At 34.6% G+C, this 19,478-nt stretch overlaps 1 protein-coding gene across 1 annotated transcript in view; it reads left to right on the top strand.

Annotated features, from left to right (window-relative positions):
* TDRD15 (tudor domain containing 15) overlaps nt 1–19,478 on the top strand; it is a 36,275-nt gene that overhangs the window by 8,189 nt on the left and 8,608 nt on the right. Inside the window, 3 exon segments of the mRNA XM_042982423.1 lie at nt 925–5,633; nt 5,635–7,151; nt 11,240–11,352. Of these exon segments, the coding sequence (XP_042838357.1) occupies nt 928–5,633; nt 5,635–7,151; nt 11,240–11,298 (6,282 nt within the window). The 5' untranslated portion in view covers nt 925–927 and the 3' untranslated portion in view covers nt 11,299–11,352.

The following is a 19,478-nucleotide window of genomic DNA, read 5'->3' as shown; positions in this document are numbered from 1 at the left end:
TTGTAACAATCTAGAGAAAATTAGCTGGAGCCATAGTTACAGCTTTACCTCTGGGCTAAAGATTTCTTTTCCTTCCACACTTTTTGTGGCCAGCCATACCAGGGAAAAGGTCTGGATTTACTTAACCTGCCTTAGGGTCTTAATAGGCCTGGCTTTCCTTAATGGTGTCTAGGACTTAGCCTATTGCCCTCCATCAAAGAAGTATCCAGGAGTTGTATAATGACGCTGATAGGGTCCAAATGTTACTAATTGATAGAATGCGGAGTGCAAACATCATGTGTCCTGTGGGTTCACCATCTGCCCTTGCTGGTGGCATTCACCCCTTTGAGTTCTGTGTTGTTAGAAGAAGTCTGCATGAGGGAAGGTAGTTTTCTCACAGGAGTAGAAGGAGGACTTTATTTGGCTTCCTTCTATTACACCACATCTGTCCAATATCTAGTAGAAACTTAAGTTTCTAGAAAATAAACATTGCACTCCTGTCTTTTCCAGTGATTGTATGTATGTGTGTATATGTATAATATGTATATATAATATATATATAAAATATATAACATAATATACATAGCATATATAGTATGCTATATAATATATATTACATATTACATATAAAATATATGAAAATAAATATATTTATAATATATATACACACATATTTCCTATTTTTTCATGTTCTCAGTTATTTCAGTAGACTTTTTTAAAAGCAGAAGGCAGTGAAGTTATGTTTTGTCTCCATCTTGTCTAACGAAATTTTTTTTTTAACCAACATGTTCAATTTGATAAATACAGGCATATAATGATTTTACGGTTTATGTCTACATACCAAATTTATATAAGGCTAGTTTCAGGTCTCTATGTGGCAAATTTCATTTAGTTGTGACAGTTGCCTGTGCAGAAGCTAATTAGTACTTATTATTTGCTTTTTAGAAAATGGATTCCACATCTCTGTTACCAATGTTTTTAGACATGGATCTGACAATATCACATATAGAATGTTTTCCTAAGGACATTCTAGTGAAATTTCAAGGCAGAAATAATACTGAATGTGAGTTTGACTACCACATATTACAGAGGGAAATTCAGCATATTCCAAAAGTAAAAGCTAATGTGGACATTGATGAATTTTGTTTGGTGGAAGAAAGAGTATCTGGAGAATGGCAGAGAGGAAGAGTCATGGAAAAGAAAAACGAACTCTATACAGTGCTCCTCATAGATCACGGAGAAGAACTAAGAGTTGATAGTACACAGGTTGCTTCAGCCTGTGGCAACTTATTTGAGCTACCACCACGGGTAATATTTGGTATTTTTGCCAACATACTACCAAATGGGGAAAGATGGCCTCTTAAAGCTTTGAATTATTTTAAGTCATTAGTTGGACTACAAGTGAAAGGTTGTGTACAAGCTGTGTTGCCTCTTCAAAGGACTCTTCTAGAAGTACCAAAAATTATATCCCAGGTTCTTGAGTTACAATTAGGCAGACTTATTGATGGGGATTCATTTCGTCTTATTGTGGAAATGTTAAAAGAATTCCCACAAGAAATGCCCGATTTACTACAACATAGAAGACCTGAATTGTTAAGTAAGAATGATATTCCAGTTGATGTTCAACATGTTCTGGATAATTTGCAGCCATCTTTGTCAGTAGGCAGTATTGAAAGTATAAAGGTATCCTCTGCATTGAGCCCAAGTAAATTTTATTGTCAACTAATTAAATGGATTCCAGAGTTAGAAAATTTAACAGCGTGTATGACTTTGCATTATGATGCTATCAGTCAAGTAAGTAGTCCCACATGTGATAACTTTGGACTACTTTGTGTTGCCAAAAGAAGAAATGGACAGTGGTATAGAGGAATTCTTCAGCAGCTCTTGCCCAATAATCAGGTGAAAATTTGGTTCATGGATTATGGCAGTACTGAGGCTATACCTTCGATCCACGTAAAGAAACTTAAACAGGATTTTATTTTAGTACCATTATTTTCATTTCCATGTTCTCTGACATATTTAAACAGTCCAGATAGAGATGCCAGAAAATCTCAATTGAGTGTATTTAAACAAGCCTTGTTAGGACAAACAGTATATGCACACATCGATTGGTTCAATAAAGATGAACATTTGTTTTATGTAACACTACAAACTCAGGAGTCTACAATTAATTCTAAGTGTCTGCTGAAGACTGTAGGCACACAAGTAATCTGTCCAGTGTCTGAATCAAAAATCTCTAGTATGTTTAAAGAGAGTAGTGCTGCTGATGTAAATGGCTTTGCAGTTGAGCGTTTTGTTGGAAATACTGAATTGTCAATAGACTATCTAAATAAAAACTCTTTGAAAGTAGGTTTTCCTATTAAAACTGTAGAGATGGAGATAGAGGCTGCCTATATAGCTTTTGTAGTATATGTATTAAACCCATCAAATTTCTGGGTACGTACTAATGAACATCAGAATGAACTTCAAGATATAATGAAAAATATAAACAAATTTTATGATTTGTGTGAAAATAGTGAACTGATTCTAAGAAATCCAGAACCTGGATTATTTTGTTGTGCTAGATACAGCAAGGATAGACATTTTTACAGAGCTGTCATCACTGAAATTAATGGCTGTAAGATTAATGTTTATTTTTTAGATTATGGAAATACTGATTCCATACCATTTTTTGATGTAAAAGTTTTGCTTCCAGAGTTTTGTGAGTTGCCTGCCTTAGCCATGTGCTGTTCACTTGCACATATATTTCCTATTGAAGATTTATGGGTGAAGGCAGCAATTGACTATTTTAAAAAAATTGTCTTGAACAAAGAAATTTTGCTGCAGGTTCTAGCAAAAAAAGATGACAAATACATTGTAAATATTCAGAGTATTGAAGCCTCAGAAAATATTGATGTTGTCCCTCTTATGTTACAAGCTGGATATGCAGAATATTGGGAAGTAGAACCAGAGTGTTATCCCAAATCTGCAAGTGAATATTCAGTGTTAAATTTAAAATTTAAAAACAAAGTTAATATTAAAGTCCTATCTGCCTTTCTTGAAGGACCTAAACTTTACCATTCAAATAAGCTAAAAGAAAGTAGCTTGTCTTTGGTAAAAACACCAGCTGTTAATTTCTCAGACTTAAAAAGTCCTTTCACCTTGTCTGTGGGGACTGAGTCACCACGACCTTATAAAGAATATATGTTTAAACCAGGAACAGTCCTTGAAGTTAAGTGTTCTTCTTATTGTGGCCCAGGTGACTTCTCATGCCAGCTTCAATGTAAGTTAGAAGACCTAAAATTACTAATGGAACAAATTCAGAATTACTATAGCATTCATTCAGATCCTTATCAGATTGGGCAGATTGCTTGTGTTGCTAAGTATTCCAAAGATGGGAAGTGGTATAGAGCTGCTGTTTTGACTCGAGTATCACGAAAAGAATTTGACATCGTATTTGTTGATTATGGTTACCAGGAAAGAGTTTTAATTAAAGATCTTTGTGCTATTAACCCACATTTTCTTATGTTAGAAGGCCAAGCCTTCAGATGTAGTCTTAATCATTTAGTTGAACCCATTAGTTGTAAATCATTCAGTTGGACAAGAGAAGCATGCAGAGACTTTGGGAATTTTATTTCTTCATCTAAAGGATTGACTTGCACCATTTATGCCTTAGTTCTTACACATCGAAACTCTTTATGTAACTTAGTGGATTTGCAATCTCCACTTACTAGTGCAAAAGAATTTCTTATGAATCATGGCTCTGCACAGTATACTACATTATCAAAGCCATTCCCATCTTCAGTTAGTCTTTACAGTTACTGTTACTCTTCCTTTAACATAAAAATTGGAAGTGAGGAAGAAATATACATATCTCACATATATAGTCCCAGAAGGTTTTATTGCCAACTTAGTAGAAATAATAAAGACCTGGAGATGATAGAAACAAAAATCACAGAGATTGGTAATCTCAAAAATTGTCCAAAATATGATCCTAGTAAAATGAGACTGTGCATATCTAAGTATGTAGAGGATGGTCTCTTTTATCGAGCTTTAACAATGCCAACAGATTCATTAACTGACTTTCTGGTCTATTTTGTGGACTTTGGAAATAAGCAATTAGTAGAAGAAAGTACATTGAAGGCTATTTCAGATCAGTTTCCAGAGTTGCTGTTTACACCTATGCAAGCTATTAAGTGTTTTTTGTCAGATCTTAGAGATGTAGATTTTCCAGCAGAAATCAATAGCTGGTTTAAAGATAATTTTTTGGGAAAACGATTAAGGGCAATAATATTGTCCAGGGAGTCAGATGGCCAGCTTGGTGTAGAATTATATGATGGATATCAACATATAAATCAGAAAATTAAAATGTTGCTTCATGCTTATGGAAAAAAACTTTGTGATCAAGCACACTGTGTGGAAAAGGGTCATAAAATAAGTGAGAATAAGAGACTTACTATTTCTTTGAAAGGCAAAACAGAAAACCACTATCCCAATAATATAAATAAAACTCATGTAGTAGCATATTCTGAAAGCAAAACAGATCAGTTAATGAATCCCAGAAGTACATATGCCAAGCTTTTGAAACCATCGGCCTGTTTTAAAATTGAACCTGTGTCAAAAAACAAAGTGAAGTCTTTGAGTGATGGATTCAAAAATAAAGGTGTAAAAATTGTCCCTGGATCTGCACATACTCTTGATGAAAATGATGTGGGCCAGAAATCGGTAAGGGTTGTATCACCATCTTTTATCCAAGAATTAAATCAAGCAGACTTTCAAAACCCGTATAATCTTACTAGACCACAGATCAAAGATCTTCCTCAACCCAAAATTTGCTTGAATGCCAAAGTTAAAGGATATGTTTCTAGTGTCAGTAATCCAGCAAGTTTCCATATTCAGCTTGTTGATAATGAAAATGTAATCATCAGACTTGCAGATGCTCTAAATGAAAGAAGAACAAAGATAGTGAAAGAGAGAAAATCAGTTAAGCCTGTGGTGGGAGACCTTGTAGTTGCCGAATACTCTGGTGACCATGCCATTTACAGAGCAGTCATTAAGAAAAATTTGCCAGGAAATTCTTTTGAAGTGGAATTTATTGACTATGGTAACACTGCGATAATAAGCACATCAAAAATTTATGAATTTCAGAGGGAATTCTTAACAATTCCTCAGCTAGGAATCCATTCTTTTCTTAGTGGAGTCAGGTGGAATGAGCCTGATGAAATATGGGACAGTAAAACTGTGGATTATTTTGCATCACGAGTAAGTAACAAAACAGTTGCATGTGAATTTTTGAAAAAGCATGAGCAGAAATGGGAAGTAAATATCATTTGTGATGGAACATCTGTTATTAATGAACTACTGAAATGGACAGCATGTTCAAAACTTCAGCAAACAGGATTGCAGATGCCAGCGGTTGTCTCTCAAAAAGCGAGTTCTGGTGAGGATAATGAAATTAAGAAAGGAAGATCAAATGAATATGAAGGTTCTATGATCCTTCAACCACCCTACCAACAGCTGGGTAATATTCCTTTTGAAGAGTTAAAACCTGGCCAACTGGAAAAGGCTGAAATATTTTATGTCTCAAAAAATGGGACATTTTATGTGAAGTTATCAAAAAATAAAAAAATCTTATCAGATTTAACAGTATTAATCGCTAAAGTAGTAAAAAAAACCTTTATCAACGGAAACTATTAAAAAAGGCTTAGAGTGCTTGGCAAAATCTAAAAAAACCTTGAAATGGTATCGATCAAAAGTAGAAAAGAAGTGTGTTGATGATAAAGTGCTTGTTTTTTTAGTAGATCGTGGTAGGTATGAAATAGTACCATTAGGTAATACCAAGGTGCTTAGTAATGAAATAAGAAATATTCCAAGACAAGCTGTGGCTTGTAAATGGATTTGGTTTGAAAATTTTAGAAACCGGTCATTTGAGTCTATTGTGTGTTTATTTGCTCATCTGGAAATAAATATTCTTTTCCTCAAATATTTAGACTCTGTGTGGGAAGTAGACATTTTGGTAGATGGCCTGTTACTTTTGGAATATTTAAATTTAAATACAGTTCGTGTTGAAAACAAACTTAGATCTTCAGAAACGATTTTTAATATGGAATCTAAGTCTCCTGTGTCATGTACAATAAGATCATATACTTGGGCCCAACTCCAAAATGGAAAGCAGTATTCTGGTATTGCCACTGCTATTTCTGATCCATCAGATTTCTGTGTTCAGTTAGAAGATTTCTTTGACACAATGAAATCTCTCTTTGTGTTGCTTTCTGATCTACCAGAAAACTTACAAACAGTGCCTCAAGAGTGCATATTTCCTGGTGCTAGTTGTTTGTTCAAATATGAACTGGAAGATCAGTGGAATCGAGTAGAAATTTCTGAAGTCTCTAATCGGTCTTTACTACTTGTGTTGATCGACTATGGATTTTCTGTTTACATACCTTATTCAGATACAAAAAATCTCAAAGTTGTTCCTGTGGAACTTCTGAATTTACCAAGGTTAAGTTATCCTTGTGTCTTAGGTGGTATCTTACCTGCTAAGGGGAAGCATTGGAGTGAAGAAGCCAAAAGCTTTTTTCAAGATCAGCTAAGTAAACCAGGCTTAGTTTTTCAGTTGAGGAGGTATAATTTTGAAACAAAACTGGAAGTAGATGTCATTCATGAGAAAAACAGTTTGGCAGATATGTTGGTTGTATCTGGTCTTGCAGTATATTCTAAAGATTCAGATCATCTTAATGATGGAGTTAGTACTACTGGATCTGCTGAAATCCAGTATCAATTACAGAGTAAGCCTGTTTTCCCATTGTTAGATCAAAATTGTTACAAAGGAGAAAATACAAGCTGTATATGCACTGAGAAACAAAAACTAAAAGAGAAAACCGTAAAGAAAGAGGTCTATAAGAACTTAAGGAAAAGCAATATCAATACGCGATTATATTCTAGAAATTTAACTCTGAAAAAGGCTGACATTGGAAAACATAATCCCCGAAGTACCATCACATTTGATACACGTATAGCAGCTTCATTTTGGGAACTACTGAATGATTTGAAGAATAACACTAATTTCATTGAAAACATTTTTGAAAAACTACCAACTGAAGAAATACAAGAAAATAACACAATGGATTTGAGAACAAGGATAAAAGCACTGCGTGTTAATGAAAAAATTATATCTGAGGAACACTTAAAAGGTAGGTACCTATTTAAAAAAAACAGCTTTTTTTGTATATTGTTTTTGATTCCTTGAAAGTTTATTATATGCTAAGATTATCCAAATTGAAAAAATCATAGTGCAAGAAGCTCACTAGACAATCAATAAATGGATAAACTTGGAGTGATTACTTAATTATAAAATGATACTTGAGGATATCTTCCTGTTTTGAATGGTAACCTTTGAGAATGTAATGAAAGTGGAGAGAATTTTTAACCATATGTGCATGTACACATACATGACATTTTATAGATAGTTTAAAGGGTTTCACAAAACTAAAGGCCCATAGATCTCTAGTTAATAAATCTTGCTATTAGTGAGCTCCTGGGCTCATTTTGGAGAACCAATTTTCTGTTATGTGTTTATCAGATGAAATATATCTTTATTTAGATTTTTTGAGTGTACTTTTAGCATATTGCTAATAAAGTTAAATTTATAGTATAAACTGACTTGAACATATTTCTGTTAAATTTTTTAGATGTCAAACTGATTCTATAATAAATTTTAATATTTTGTTATCTGATTTTGCTTATGCACATTATATTTTATTTTCTGTATGGGTTAGTTACTGAGGATTTCGTAGGCTATAAATGTTCCCTGCTTTTAATGAATGTTTGTTCTGACTATAAATCTATTATTCCATATTATCTCTAGTATTATAGCCGGTTACATTCTTTCAGTGAGGGGAGGGATCTTGTTTTTATTGATGTATTTTAGAAGGAGTATTTCATTTGAATTCATATTGAGGTGTTTTATAGTTAATTGATAAAGGCTTTAAAATTGGTCCTCTTATTTTTGAGTATTTTGTTATTAGCAGTTATGGTAGAGTGCTTACTATGTTCTAGGTACTGTGCTAAGATTTTTTGATGTATTATGTCTTTTAAAGTTTACCAAATTCTATGAAGTAGGTGGATATTAAGGTTTAAATGGAGTCCAATAACTAGTACCCATTTCTTTGCCTGAATTCTAAACCATTTTAGAGATGGACAAGGAGAGAAACCATTGATGAGCAAAATATCACATTAAAAATAAAACAAAACAGCCAATGGGCACCTGGGTGGCTCAGTCAGTTCAGCTTCCGACTTTGGTCGGAAGCTTCAGGTCGTGATCTCGCGATTCGTGGGTTTGAGCCTCACATTAGGCTCTGTGCTGACAGCTTAGAGCCTGGAGCCTGCTTTGGATTCTGTGTCTCCCTCTCTCTCTGCCTCTCCCCTGCTCGTGCTCTGCCTCTGTCTCTCAAAAAATAAAATGTTAAAAAATCCCACCCCAAACCAGTATTGATGGACGTGGGTTTGTATCAATGGGAAAGGGGTTTACCAACACCGAGTCAACAATTTAGACTTACCCACAGAGGCGAATTTCTTCATATTGGGGGTCTACCCATGTAAAACTTACAGGTTGAGGCGTTTATCTCCAAAAAAGAAAGGGAGGGGAGGAGGAAGAGACTAAACTGACCTATACCTTTGGACAAAGGTATGCCCTGCATGGCCCTACTCCAAGTGTAAGTAAGGGAGTGAACAAACCAGAGTATTAGGTTAGGAGAATACCTCACCCGTGAATACTTGTACATGGAAGGAAACCCCAGGAATGGGAAGAAGCACCCCTCCCCCAAATTATTGTCACTATTTTATGAATGATGCTCAGGGAAATTAAGTAAATTGCCAACGGCTCTAAAGAGAAAAATCTCAGTTCCTTGTTTACTAGCAACTCTGATGTTTCCACATCCAAAGTCTTTTATTAATTACTGATACTGCCTTTTGGAAAGGAGTTAGATATTTGAGGAAGAGTTTTCTATAAGCTTTTGACCATCAGCCCATATACTCTGGCACTTCTATACCTTCTGTTGTTACTTTACATGTGTTCATTTCCACCGTCTTTGTTTTTCCTTAAGAACCCACTCTTGGTCCCTATCTCTATCCTACCTCCTGGATTCCTAGTACAGAGTGAACCAGTAAGTGAATTAAGTAAAAGTAGCTATTATGAAAACAAAGAACCAAACATTAAATTAAAAAATCTTCACTAGGGAAAAATCATAAATTTGAGTGAGACAAATACAAGAACCATGGTTTCATGGACTAAGAATTTTCTAATACACTTGCCATGATCCATGTAAAACAAAAAAATAAGAAAACATCAAGTGGTTTCATTGCCTTGTGTACTGTCCAAATTCCTAACCCCGATTACTCGTCCAACAGTGGTAGTGTAGTAGCCACTGCTGTTTGTTACTATTGCCTGCACGTGCTTTGAATCTAAGGCAAAATGGTTTTAGTTCTTGGTTGAAGTTATCAATATTTGAAATTGTTGCCTATTAAGGAAACTGGAAAAGTGGCTCTAATGGCCATGCTGTTGAATTTATACTTTGCACTGACATTAAGAAAGCTTTAAAAAATTCTGATGCCTGGGTCTCACTTTGAGATTGTTTTAATTGGTCAGGCTACCACCTCCATGAGGATTTTAAAGCCCCCTGGGTGATTGTAATGTACAGAGAAGGTTGAGAACCACTGTTTTAGAGACGATTGTGGATAACTTTCTGAATTATTTTGTGAGAGAAAACAATTCTGGACTTTGTGAAAAGTCTTAAAATCTATTCCTCCTGTATTTGGAGGCCAGACTATACATAGTGAATTACAGCAATTCTGTGCTAAACTTAATTTGAAGTAAATATAGTAAAAATGCCACGATGTTAGAAATGACCTCAAAGTACAATACATTTATTTTGCCTTGCCCAGGTATTGTTTTAATGATAGAAGTTTCTGCCTCTTATGTTTAGAAAATTGGCTTAACTTTCTCCTAGTTTCACCCGACTGTAACATATCAGTATTAAAATATTCAAACTAGTTGTTTTTGTTTGCAGATTGTTTTCTTAAAAGTTACTAGTCTTTTCCCAGGATGTTTTTGCAGGTTTGTGTTGTTGCTTGTTTGTTTTTCCTGGAAGTCCTTGAATAGATAATTATGGGAACTAAAGAATGTAACAACCCTTCAAAAAGCACAGAAGTATCTAGTCACTCTTTGGTAATGAAGTAGTGCGTTATGTTGATTTGTGCTACCTTCCTATGCTTCCTTATTTAACCGGAGGACATTTTTGAAAGAAATTTGGAATGGCAACCAACTTTAGAGGAGAATTTTGTCTGACATTTTACATTTGAAATAATACACCTAGACATCCAAGGGGAATGGCTGACAGGCATGTAAAATGTTAGACTGAATTTTGAAAATACGAGACTTGTAGGTGATACACACTTATGAATCACTTGCATCAGATGTAGCATGGTATTTAAAATTAAGGCCAGTGAGGCCCCTTGCTCCTTGAGTTTGAATTCCTGCTTCATCCCTTCTTAACTGTGAAACTGTAGGTAAGCTTTTTAACATGGCTGTGCCTCAGTTTTTTCATCTGGAATATGGAAATAATAACTATGCATTTGGCTTCTTGTGAGGACTGAATAAGTTAAAATGTGTAAAACCTTTTCACTAGTATCTGGTACAGAGTAAGTGCTCAGAAATTTTAGAAATATCAGCCATCCCAATAAAGCTCTAATGTATTTGTTTTGTAAATCTTTCGTGAAATTGCAATTTGAAAAATTTCTGATGTTGCTCTGCAAGAAACTGAAATATGTAGGGCAGTGTGTGTGTGTGTGTGTGTGTGTGTGTATCTATATCTATATCTATATCTGTATCTATCTATATCTATATAGTACAATGGTTAGATTAACAGTTAAATTTCTATTTGGAAGATAGGATTTATGATTGAGATAATTATAGTTCTAAATAAAGATTAGAACAGGCTATATGTATTTTTTCCAAAAAGGGTATGTATTAGTGATTGTTTAAGAAAAGATATTTTCAGTTGTTATGTACAATTATATGTATATATTATAGTATATGTGTAATCTGATTATGCCATACTTCACTCCTCTTTTACCTTTTTCAATTGTGACTTTTAGAAATTAACTAAAATTCTGTTCATAGAAGGTATTTTCAAAATAAAATCTTGACTATGAATTAGACCCATAATGCTTGGAAAATTATATTACAGCATATTAATTATTACTGTTTTTGCTTGTGTTTCAGTGAAGGGAGATGAAAGCTCAGATCCTCTATGTATCAGTTTGGCAACAAATAATACATAGGATACCGAATAATTACTGTTTTGTTCTAGATGCTCCAAATATATAATAAAAGTGGTAAGCATATGACAATTTCTAATATTAAAGGTATCTTCAAGGTATCTAGATTGTTCAAATTATTTCCCTAGGAGACAATGATTAGAATGCTACAGAAATTCTATGTGACCAGGAATTGTGATGATTTGTTTGTAGAAGATTACTTAGGAAATGTGGTTCACTCCTAAAGTATTTTAAACATTTGACAAACCATTCTTTGCTTGTGTTTCCACAGTCATTAGATAATATTTTACCATTATCTGTGTTTTTCAAGTGTCTTTCCTGACTGAAACCTTTGTTTCAGTTGCTGCTTTGTAGGGACATCATTGAAATCATGGAAAATACATAGAGAGTTAAGGCTATAGGACTGCATTCCCAGGAAAATATGGGTGCTTTTAGGACTGGCACTTATTAATAGGATATGGAAGAGAAGTCAGAGTTAATCCTATTCTTCCCTTTCTTTAGATCATACAGTGGGAGTTTTCTTTCATTTTATTTTGCAGTCATGCCTTTTTTTAAATTTGGTTTTACACTTTTGGTTGTTCATTAGTTGTAGATATTTGTGCCATTCAAGAACACTGCTGTTTGGTTGCGGGGGGGGGGTAGATATTTTGTCAGTGTATTTAACTGTGAATTAGAATTTATTTTTCAAGTAAACATTTATTGAGCAAATTTAGAGTATTGTTTTGATGCCAGGATAGAACCATAAAATCATGCAAATGTACTTGAGTCAGTGTCCACCAAATAGTTTTGAAGAACTAGAGATTTGGTGATTTAGAGAATATTTGGGGAAATTTAGAAATTTCCTAAGCTAGGTATGGAGAATCAAGTTTATCATTGTACATGTATATTGAATGTATTAATACTGGCATTTTTTTGAGGTTAGGAAGTAATTTCCAGAAATGCTGTTGTTTATGAATATATAGGAGTTTAAGTTGGGTATCTTGAAAGTTTATTCAGTGCAGGGAGGCTTCATATTTTTACGCTCCAAATTAATCTGTGGCTTGTGATTATTTTAGAGCAGAGAATTTAATATTTACTCTTTGTAATCGAATTTCTTTGAATACTTTTGTGTCATTTTCCTCCAAACCTCACCAGATCTCACAGATTATTTTGTGCAATTTGGAAAAGTACTTCTATTAGAAAATGAATTCACTTTATACAACTTCTGTGACTATTTAATACTGGGTTGCTTTTGTTGTTTTGTTACCATAAAACATGGCAAAGTTAATGATTTGGATAAGTAAACAAAAGAAATGAATAAAGTAAGATAAAGTAGTATTAATGGGTGTTTTTTGGTACCAGTTTTATCATGAAGGGCCTCATACCTCTTCAGTTTTTCAGAGTTCTGTTAATTTCATTTATGTGTCTTGAGGTACAGTATTTTATGTTTAGAAATAGACAAACTTCACAAATTTATTTATAGCATTTATGTTATTAAATACGGTAGAAAATGTTTTTACAAGACTACGTTTCAGTTAATTCCTAACTGATTTTTTATTAGACAGAAGCCCAATCTAGAAAGTAACTGAAGAAAGGATTAAAATTGTTTCCTTTTAAGATAAAAAGAGCTTAATTTAAAACCATTTTCCTCTTTTTTATGGAGCTACATTATTATTTTTGTTCTACATTAGCTAGTTTGTTATACTGTAAAATTACAACATGGAGGATGTATAGTAATATAGTTATTCAGAGTACTTTCAAGCAAAAACAAATAGTGTATTCATCTTAAAATTTATATTTTCTTAGGATTAAGTTTTATTAGATTTTACAGATAAGTCAATATTAAAATAATGCTTTTTCCTACTCTAAAACACTTGTATGAATTTAAGTTAGTAGAAGCTGTTATTTTATGAATGTTGGCAATAGACTATTGATTCAAAATTTGGGAAGTAGTAGCACATTTACATTTTTAGATTAAAATATTTCAAAGTTGAGGATTGCTAAGCTTTACTTTTTAAATTTATTTTTTAAAAATTTTTCTCAGAAACATACTTGATAATTTTTTTAAGTTTATTTTGAGAGAGAGCACTTGTGCATGCTCAAGCAGGGAAGGGATAGAGAAAGAGGGAAAGAGAGGATCCCAAGCAGGCTCCATGCCCATCAGCATAGAGCCCTGTGTGGGGCTCGATTCCATGAACCATGAGATCATGACCTGAGCTGAGATCCAGTCAGATGTTTAACTGACTGCACCCCTAAATTCATTTGTAATTTTGCTTTACTCCTATAAATTAAAAAATGTTATTTTTTGAACTCATGTAAAATTTTATAAGAATAGAAAAAGTATTTAGAAATGATAATTGATTTGGTTTTTAAAAAAATATTCACGTATGCATTATTCAAATGGGTGTGTGTATTCAATTTTTTTTTAAACATTTATTCATTTTTGAGAGTGAGAGAGAGCATGAGTGGGGAAGGGGCAGAGAGAGACGGAGACAAAGAATCTGAAGCGCCTCCAGGCTCCAAGCTGTCAGCACAGAGCCTGATGTGGGGCTCAAACTCACAGACCACGAGATTGTGACCTGAGCTGAAGTGGGACGCTCAACCTGCTGAGCCACCCGGATGCCCCCTTTTATTTTTTTTAAGTTTATTTCTTTTGAGCGTGGCGGAGGGGCAGGAAGAGGTGGGGGGACAGAGAGAATCTCAAGCAGGTTCCATGCTGTCAGTTGGAAGCCCGGTGTGGAGCTCGAACTCTTCATGAACTGTGACATCATGACCTAAGCTGAAATCAAGAGTTGAACACTTAACAGCTGAGCCACCCGGACACCCCTATAACTTTTTCTGACTTTTATATGTGTATTTAACTCTGCTATTGCTTAAAAACTTCTTTTGTTCTAGTTGTGTACATTCAAGGGAAATTATTTTTGTTTTGTATATTGAGTATTTTGAGTTACTTTTTCACAGTAAAACATTATAAATATAGTTTGCTAAAATCTCAATGAGTATGTTTTAAAAGGGCAATATAGCATTAACAGAATCATACCTTGTGCATTATAGTGATGAAAAATTGAATTCACTTTAACATTTCCTTTAACCAAAATTAGTTCTTACTCAGACACTCGGCACAATTTTTTTTCTCTTTAAAGGTATTTCTAATTCTCAAAACAGTTTTTAATTTTTCATTTTTTTTCACTTTTGAAGGAATGCTGGAGTTTTAAAAATTATAAATCTTTTTATTTGGCCTATAATTTGGATATATTTCTCAACTTTTTAAGAGTCTCCCGCATTATATTTATTTTCTACATTTGACTTCTAGAATTTTTCTTAGGTTATATCATGATAGCCATACTAAGAGTATTTAAGATTCTTATAGAAGTTCCCCTTTGATGATACATTAACATCTTAGTGTGAACTCTATGTAATGGTTTTTAATGTATTTTCTTAGTTTTCTCATAATTTTTCATTAATCACAAAGTGATCAGTTATTGACTAATGTTATAATGCTATTTCATAATACATTTGTCTCTGTGTCCTTGAACATATTGATAATCTCTGAAAATCTTCTCCTTAGTACTAAAACCTTATCTTTTATAATCTTGTTACAGTCTTCTATATGGTACATTCATTCATCAAACTGTGTTAGATATAGGAGATACAAAAATGAGTCAAATTCTGGTTTTTAAGATACTTACATTATAGTGGTGGAAGCACATTAATAATTATCACAAAGAATGGTACATGGTATGTAATAAAGGTATATAATAAGGTGCTTTAGGACCACAGAAGACCTTGTACTTTACTTCCTAGGATTGGGGGACCAGTTGGAAAAAGACTTTAAAAATATGACCTGTGATGGGGCGCTTGGGTGGCTCAGTAGGTTAAGCATCCAACTTCAGCTCTGGTCACGATCTCACAGTTCCTGGGTTTGAGCCCCACGTCAGGCTCTGTGCTGACAGCTCAGAGCCTGGAACCTGCTTCAGATTCTGTGTCTCCTCCTCTCTCTGCTCCTCCTTTGCTTGTGCTCTCTCTCTCAGAAATAAATATACACTAAAACAATTTTAAAAAATGACCTGTGAGCCTGATTCTTCAAAGATATGCTAGGGAACTTAGACCTACAAGGAAGGAAATTAGAGGCCACATGGTACAGCCACGCACAACTGACTCAGTACAATCACCCTATTTTGTTTTGATCGCCAAGGCCTGAGGGGAGTTGGGAATATAGAAAGTGACTACTCATGGGTGTGGAGTTTCTCTTTGGGGCTCTGAAAATGTTCAGAAGTTAAATGGTGACAGTGGTTACACAATTCTTTGAATATACTAAAACTTACTGATCTGTACACTTGAACAAGGTGAATTTTATGACCCCTGAATATTTCAGTAAAGCTTCTTAAAAATTACATGTATGAAGCTTATGTATAGCTTATGAATTCAATAAGCTATTCCTTGAGACTGTTTAGAGAAGAACAGAGAAATGTAATGAAATTCTGATATCTAGTTTAGGGATTTCAAAATTAAGGGGAATAAAATCTCAAACCTCAAGAACCAAAAAATAAATGAAAAAGGAGATTGCTAGGGTGGGGAGAATGGCATCCTTAGTCTAGATCATTCTATGCATGTCATTATTAGCTATTGGTCACAATAATAGCTATTACTAGCTATTAGCATTTTTAAACCTTTGTTATGTAAAAAAAGTTTTTTTAATGTTTAGTTTTGAGAGAGAGCAGGATACAGAGTGCAAGTGGGGGAGTGGTAGAGAAAGAGGGAGACAGAATCTGAAGCAGGCACCAGGCTCTGAGCTGTCAGCGTAGAACCGGATGTGGGGCTTGAATTCATGGACTGTAAGATCATGACCTGAGCCAAAGTTGGACACCTAACTGACTGAGCCACCTAGGCACCCCTAAACCTTGTTATTTTCTTAAAAAATGTTTTTAATGTTTATGTTAGACATAGTGTGAGCGGGAGAGGGCAGAGAGATAGCGAGGCACAGAATCTGAAGCAGGCTCCAGGCTTTGAGCCTCTGTGCTGACAGCTCAGAGCCTGACACCGGGCTCAAACTAACAAACTGTGAAATCATGACCCGAGCCCAAGTTGGATGCTTAACTGACTGAGCCACCTTAGGCACCCCTAAACCTTGTTATTTTTAAGTGTCGACCTAAAAGTGTACAAAACCAAGATATATAGCTACAGGCTTTCTGATAAAACACCTGTGTAACTGCTACACAGTGCAAAAATGGATCATTACCAGGACTCCAGAAGCTCTTTTCCTGTCCTCTCAAGTATTTATGCCCTTCTCTCCAAAGGAACTACTACCCTGACTTTTGTGGCACTATGTTCCTTTCTTTTTGTGTCTTTAAAGTAGTTTTACCACCTAATTTTGCCAACAACCAAGAAATAATGCTTTTTTCTTTTAATGGTTATATATGGAACTGATAGTATGCTTTTTTTTTTCTTTAAGTTTTTACCTGAGCCAAAACCAAGAGTTAGACACTTAACTGAGCCACCCAGGCACTCCAGTAGTATGTTTTTGTTTCTTTTTGCACAATTTTTAAGTACGAGATTTATCCTTTTTGTGTGTGTGTGTAGTTATGGTTCATTTATTTTAATTTCTTAAAATTATGTATTTATGTATTTATAACACAAGCAAAAAGGGGAGGGGTGGAGAGAGAGAATCCCAATCAGGCTCTGTGCTGTCAGTACAGAGCCCTATGTGGGCTTGAATTTATGAACCATGAGATCATGATCTGAGCTGAAACTGAGTCAGACACTTAACCAATTGAGCCACACAGGCGCCCCATTCGTTTTCATTTCTGAATAAATAATTTTTATTATAGGGTATAAATTTATTCATTCTATTCTTGACAATTTTTTTAGTTTTCAACTATTGCAGATAATAAGGGAAATAACTGCGTGTCATTTCATGAACACGTATGTGCATTTCTGTTGGATGTGTCTGGGTTTCATTGCTGGAATTGTTGGGTCATTGTACACTAGAGGTAGAGAATAGAGGTAGGATGAAACCCTCTGGATGGGTAATTCTCTTCATCTGGTTGAGTGTTACTCCTGTGGAGGATGCCTATGATAAGCATTGAGATGAATCACCAAGATTGATATGCCAAGATTCACATGGTCATTACCACTGGCTCATCCAAATGCCTCTTCTGCAGGTTTCCTTATCTTTGTCTTCCATACTTGTACCTTCTGAGCCCCAGCCAACCAACTTAACCAGTTACCACTGTGTGGCAGTCTATATGTGGTTACCTTAGGTTTCTTCCATTTCCATTCAGAAAGGATGTAGGGTGTGCCCAAAGGGAAAGTTTCTTCTTAGCATTGTTCCTTCAGGGATGTCCCTGAATGGGCATGTAGTCAGGCAGTAGTGCATGCTGGCTTGCCGTGGCATACTGTGTTGACCAATTTATGGATCATACTTGATTGTTAAAATATCCTCTGTCAGCTGGTCATAGGAAACCTTCCTGGGAAGACCAAAATATGATTTTTGAATGTTAAAACACCCTTGCATTTTTGTGATGTCTCATGTAGGCATGTTATGCAGTCTTTTTAATGTTTTGCTAAATTTGGTGCTAGTGTTATTAAAGGAATTTTGTTTATAAGGAATATTGGTCTATGGTTCTTTTTTCTCCACTTTGTTATGTCTTCTCTGGATTTGGTATCGGGAACAGAATGAGTTGGGAAAGGTCTCCTCTATCATCTGAAAATTTTTATGTAGGATTATATTTCTCCTTTGAAAGAAATTTCATTTTTTCCCCATGGTTCTTCCATTTTCTGTTTCATTTCTGCTTTGACTTTTACTGTGTTTGATTTGCTTTTTCTAGCTTCTTGAAGTAGCTATTATTTTAGATCTTTGTCTTTTGTAATAGAAGGGCTTAATGCCAGAAACTGCTTTAAAGTTTATATGTTGAGAGAGAGAGTGAGAGAGAGGAGGAAGAGTGGGGAAGGGGTGGAGATAGAGGGAGAGAGAGAATCCCAAGCAGGCTCTGTACTGTTAGCACAGAGCCTGATGCAGGCTCAAACCCATGAACTGTGAGATCATGACCTGAGGCAGAACCAAGCATCGGACACTTAACTAATTGGGCCACCCAGGCACCCCCAGAAACAACTTTTTAAGTGTTCTTCAGGTGCAGCCCATATATTTTGAAGTGTGTCCATTTTTTAGGTTATTTTTTAATGCCCCTTTATTTATATTAATTTGGATCCAATAACAGTGATTTTCTCAGCTTTTGTTTTCCTCTGAATATCTTTAACTTTAGGCATATTTTCATATCCTATGATAAGCTCTTTTCTTTCTTTTTTTGATAAGCTCTTTTCAGATGTACAATTCAGTGTTTGGTATTTGTCACAAGTTGTGCAACTATCCCCATTAAAAACTTTTACAACATCTTATTCAATATTCCTACATACATTTACTGTTAATTCCCATATCCTTTTCTACCCCCACTCCCTGTTTCAGGCAAACATTAATTTCTGTCCTTAACACTTCTCTTTTCTGGACTTTTTATATAAATGGAATCGTGATATTTGGTCTCTTGTGTTTGGCTTCTTTCACTGAGTAAAATGTTTTTGAGCTACATCCATATCATAGTGTGTATCAGTAGTTCATCCTTTCTTATTGCTTAATAGTATTTCATTGAATAAATATACATATTTCTAAGTTTTGACTGTTAGGATTAATGCTGCTAAAAATATATATGTACAAACCTTTATGTGAATGTGTTCATTTCTCTTGGATATATACCTAAGAGTGGAATTACTGGGTCTTTTGGTAAAGTCATGTTTAATGTTTAAAAAATCCAAACTGTTTTTCAAAGTGAGTGTACCATTTTTATATTCCTGTTGACTATATGGAGGTTTTGCTGATTCTCTGTATCCTTCTATCCTTGTCAATATGTTGTGTCTTTCTTTAAAATCCACCCACCCCCCACTGGCAACCACTGTTTCTCTCCACTTAAGGTCTTTTTTTTTTTTTTTTTTTTTTTTTTTTAATTCATTTTGGCTTAATCTCTGACCTATTTCACTTAGCATTATAGCCTCTAGGTCCATTTGTGTACCTGGGAAGATTGCTGCCTTGCCTTTTTTTTTTTTTCTTGAGTGACTGATATTCCATTGCAAATACATGTACCAGATTTTCTTCATCCATTCATCTATGGATGGACTCTTGGGTTGCTTCCATTTCTTGGCTATTATAAATCATG

The sequence above is a fragment of the Panthera tigris genome, chromosome A3 (assembly GCF_018350195.1).
Source record: "Panthera tigris isolate Pti1 chromosome A3, P.tigris_Pti1_mat1.1, whole genome shotgun sequence".
In the NCBI taxonomy this organism is placed as follows: Eukaryota; Metazoa; Chordata; class Mammalia; order Carnivora; family Felidae; genus Panthera; species Panthera tigris.
Note: the sequence above shows the minus strand (reverse complement) of the source record. Positions and strands in the feature narration are given on the sequence as shown.